The sequence below is a fragment of the Opisthorchis viverrini genome (genome assembly GCF_000715545.1).
Source record: "Opisthorchis viverrini unplaced genomic scaffold opera_v5_71, whole genome shotgun sequence".
NCBI lineage: Eukaryota > Metazoa > Platyhelminthes > Trematoda > Opisthorchiida > Opisthorchiidae > Opisthorchis > Opisthorchis viverrini.
In genome coordinates, this window is record NW_008751727.1 from 95,709 (window position 1) to 99,594 (window position 3,886).

The window sequence follows — 3,886 nt, forward strand, 5'->3', positions numbered from 1 at the left end:
TGCTTCCTTTTTTATCTTCGTTTGCTCTAATGTTGGAAGTTGTTCTTTCAAAGACACAACGTTTAAGACAAGACCCAACAGTTCCCTGAGCGGCATTTCTCCAGGCTAACATGAACCATTCAAATCTATCTAGAATCGAAACCTACGAATTCGGTAATACTATTATTCCTTCTCCGCTTAGATGATCACTCCTGAGATGGCGCTTGTATTTTAGAAGTATTTATTGTTCGCAGTCGGGAAGTTGTACTTGAGAGGTTGAGGCGAAAGCGCCCCCAGTGGCGCTCGTGCATCAAAGCTATTGCCTTCAATGCATAGCTCCTTTTCCAACCCCTCCCCCCCACTTGACAGCCCACTGACAGTGCTGGATTTATGCACCAATTTATCAACTCCCGCCTGCAATGCGCAGCTACCTACCCCTCCCCCCCAAACCATCGGTGAACGAAACTGCGGCAGCTACAACCACTGTACGACGAGTAAGCGGTTATTACAGCTGACAATGATGATGATGATGAGTATAAAAACGAACAATCATTTTTGACGTGGCCGGCTATTCATGAAACAAAATAGCATTTTTTTAAGGGCAGCCAGTAAGAGCGAAACGCCGGGAATTCATTTAAGCTTACTTTAACCATCTGGTCCCGTCCAGTAGATAATAACTCTGGTTCCGACGCTGCCACTTCTGAGTATCCGTGTGCAGATGGATTCCACACAACGTGACATATGTCCCGTTCGTGGGCATAGAAACGAGATAGTTGAGTCAAGGAAGACGCTGCGGTCACAGAGGAATGTTGATAGAGGTAAACTCCTATGATCCCCTTTTTGTATCCAATCGCCAGGCGTATGCAACCCGACAAGTTGCACGGTTCCCAAGCACAAGTTGTCGCTGAATCATTTTCGAATTTCTTTGTCAAGCAGACGGGTTCAGTGGATAGTGCAAACACAGCCCAAACAAGCAATGTTCCTTTGTTTGTCCCAACTAAAGCGAGAATTTGGTCAGCGATCACAATTGTATCCAGGCATGTGGGAAGCAGCGATTCATTGAATGAACGAATATTCAATTCTTTGGTGAGCAACCACTCATGACTGTGATAGCTCCAATGTCGAACAAGTCCGTCCTGTCCACAAGAGAACATCTGAATATCCGATGAAGATGAAAAATTCACGGATTCGCAAAAGGACAAGCCTGAAATACGTTCGTGGTGTGCTTGAATCTGACCTACGTAGACTACTGAGCTGACGTCATGCTGTTCTGCGGACCTGACTTTGACCAAAAATATATGAACGTAGGGTTTGGAGGAGAAGGCCACGAGAGCAGATCGAACATCCCCGCGCAAATGTGAGTTGCTCGTTGTAATTGCCCCGGAAAGAAACCAATCTGGTGCGCCTACAATCGCACTTTCTGCTATTGGCACGAATTCCTGTAGAAAGATAAAAATATGATCGGACAGAAACGAACTACCATCTGTTTTATTGCAGAATCCGAAACGATATTGAAACGCAGGGTTCTGTAAACAGAAGGATCATTAGGTGATAAATCAATGGGTACACGCGTTCCATAAGACCGGATAGATACAAAGCAGTAGGTCACCACACGAAAGGAATAAGCATAACATCAGCATAGCATCAGTGTCCAACATTCTTGCACCGTTGCCGTAGAAACAAGATTTACCGCAAAGCCTTATTGTGAGAAAAAGAATAAAACTGCATGGGTAAGGGATTTAGTGCTAGCTTAGTGCAATCATTCCGAGGTGCCGAGCACATTTCATCACCATCACGGATGTAAGGGGGCTGAGATGCTGCCAGGGCGTCCATACAAAGACAGGAGGACCATTAAGGTTCTCAACCAAAGCCTCTGGCTCAAAAGCCTAACCGCAAGGCAGCGGTGTTTGGCGGGAAATGCGAATGCGCTACCATTTCTACGGAACAAGTCGCCACTGTTCCAACCCCCAACCTGGAGGGCCAGGAGACTGTGTTCGTCAGACCTCTAGCCATTGACCAACCTGGTGAGAGACTCTGTGAGTATCACGAGGACACTCCCAAGTATTGCTCAATGGATCGCTGAGATGCGCAGACCGTCACACCATGGTAAGGTCCAGTCTCTTCGTGACTGGCAATCTGGACAGAAACTGACAAGACCTCCACTGACATCGGTTGGCAGCCATAGCTTGCAGAGTCTCCAACCAGGCGCAGTGAGGATCACGCGGTCCCCATCCCGGAAGGAGAGTAGCACCGACAGCACCCAGACGTTTCGCGATTTCTTTCATACCCCTCTGCCAGGTCAAGGGTTGGCTACCTCACTACGTACGCCACTCTGAGTTGGGTATGGAAAACAGCAAACTATGGTATACGCAAAACAATGCAACTTCTGGTGCTGGACACATTCTTTAATGGAAGTAACTATTGCACAACCGAAAACTCGCTTTCTAGTTACCTCGTTACGGATACACCGACATCAACCCACGCGAGCCATGGTTCTGAGACAACGATTGTCGAACACCTGAAGACGTCGCAGTTCCGCTGATCGAACAGGTCAGGTTTCACAGCCATACAACAAAACAGCCCGCACTGTAGCTTGATATGCAAGTCCCGTGAGATTGAGGGATACACTACTTTGACGCTATACATGTCTCAAGTTAGCAAAAGCGACCCGAGCCTTGCGGATTCGTGTACTGACCTCATTTGTCACACTACAATCAGAACTAACACGATTTCCAAGATAACACTCCACAACTTTCAGTGTCACTTACTGGATGGTAAGTGGCGTGTTCAGTAGCTGCATGTCCATGAACATGACTTTACACTTTGTGTGTGCAAAGTGCATTTCAAAGGACGGAATGACTTTCGTGAGTTCATCCAAAAACACATGCGCCTTCACCTCTTCTCTGAAGATGAGAACGATGTCGTCTGCATATTCCAGATCGACAAGGTTTTCGTCACAGGCTATTTGAACACCGGGGTTCCGAAGACATTCCAGCGTTAGTTGCATTATTTCATCGATAACAAATTTGAATATGAGTGGAGAGAGTGAGCATCCCTGACGGACACCACTAGGTGTACGGAAGCTTTTGGAGAGCACGCTGTATACTCTCACACGGCCGGAAGTCTGGGAATACGAAGGGTTTATATTATGTTCACGAACTTCCTGGGCGTTTCTTGGTGGGTATGCTTGTCAAGAAGAACACATCGCTCAGAAGAGTCGAATTCGCCTTGGAAATCCAAGAATATTGAAGTCGTGGGTTGTTTGTACATATGGCGTTGTTATAGCACCTGACGGAGTGCGATCCTTACCAGACCGATGGAAGGTCCGTAGTTCGAACCCGACCTCTGCCTCTCGACTTCCCCTGTCTAGGCTTCGGCAACCTAACAGTATCCAAGCCCCCATGCTTGCATCGGGTGGCATAGCAGCTAGGCACCGAAAGGGTGTTACAGATGAATAATACCAGACCGGAATTCAGCTTGCTGTTCTAGAGTCAGTGTTTCACGACCCAGTGTAGGTCGACGAAACACCAGTGATGCCAACAGTTTCGTTACGACCGGAGTCAAGCTTATCCCCATGGTTGCCACAGTCACTACGATCCGCTTTTTGAAAATAGGCCATATCACCGACTCTCTCCAATCGCCTGGGACAGACTCCTTTTCCCAAATGCAAGCAAACAGATCAGGCAAGCGCTGACTGAGGACTTAGCCCCCATCTTTGAATGCGGGTAGGAGGCCATCCGGAACAGAAGCACAGTGGCGCTTGAGAGGACATATGTAGTCATAAACCTTCGGGGCTGTGGAAGGTTGCACGTTCACCGTCCATGTTCTACGTCACCTGTGGGTTCTAGATGGGTGCCAGCTGGTGACCAGGAAAATTGTTGTTCCAAGTATTTGGCTTAACGGTTGT

The 3,886-nt window shown here is 47.7% G+C and overlaps 1 protein-coding gene across 1 annotated transcript in view; it reads right to left on the bottom strand.

The window, feature by feature from the left end:
- T265_13485 (hypothetical protein) overlaps positions 1–3,103 on the bottom strand; it is a gene marked incomplete at both ends in the record, with an annotated part of 42,960 nt that extends 39,857 nt beyond the window's left edge. Inside the window, 3 exons of the mRNA XM_009169100.1 lie at positions 624–1,418; positions 1,460–1,505; positions 2,748–3,103. Coding sequence (XP_009167364.1) covers positions 624–1,418; positions 1,460–1,505; positions 2,748–3,103 — 1,197 coding nt within the window. The remainder of the gene's footprint in view (positions 1–623; positions 1,419–1,459; positions 1,506–2,747) is intronic.
- Between the last annotated feature and the right edge of the window lie 783 nt (positions 3,104–3,886).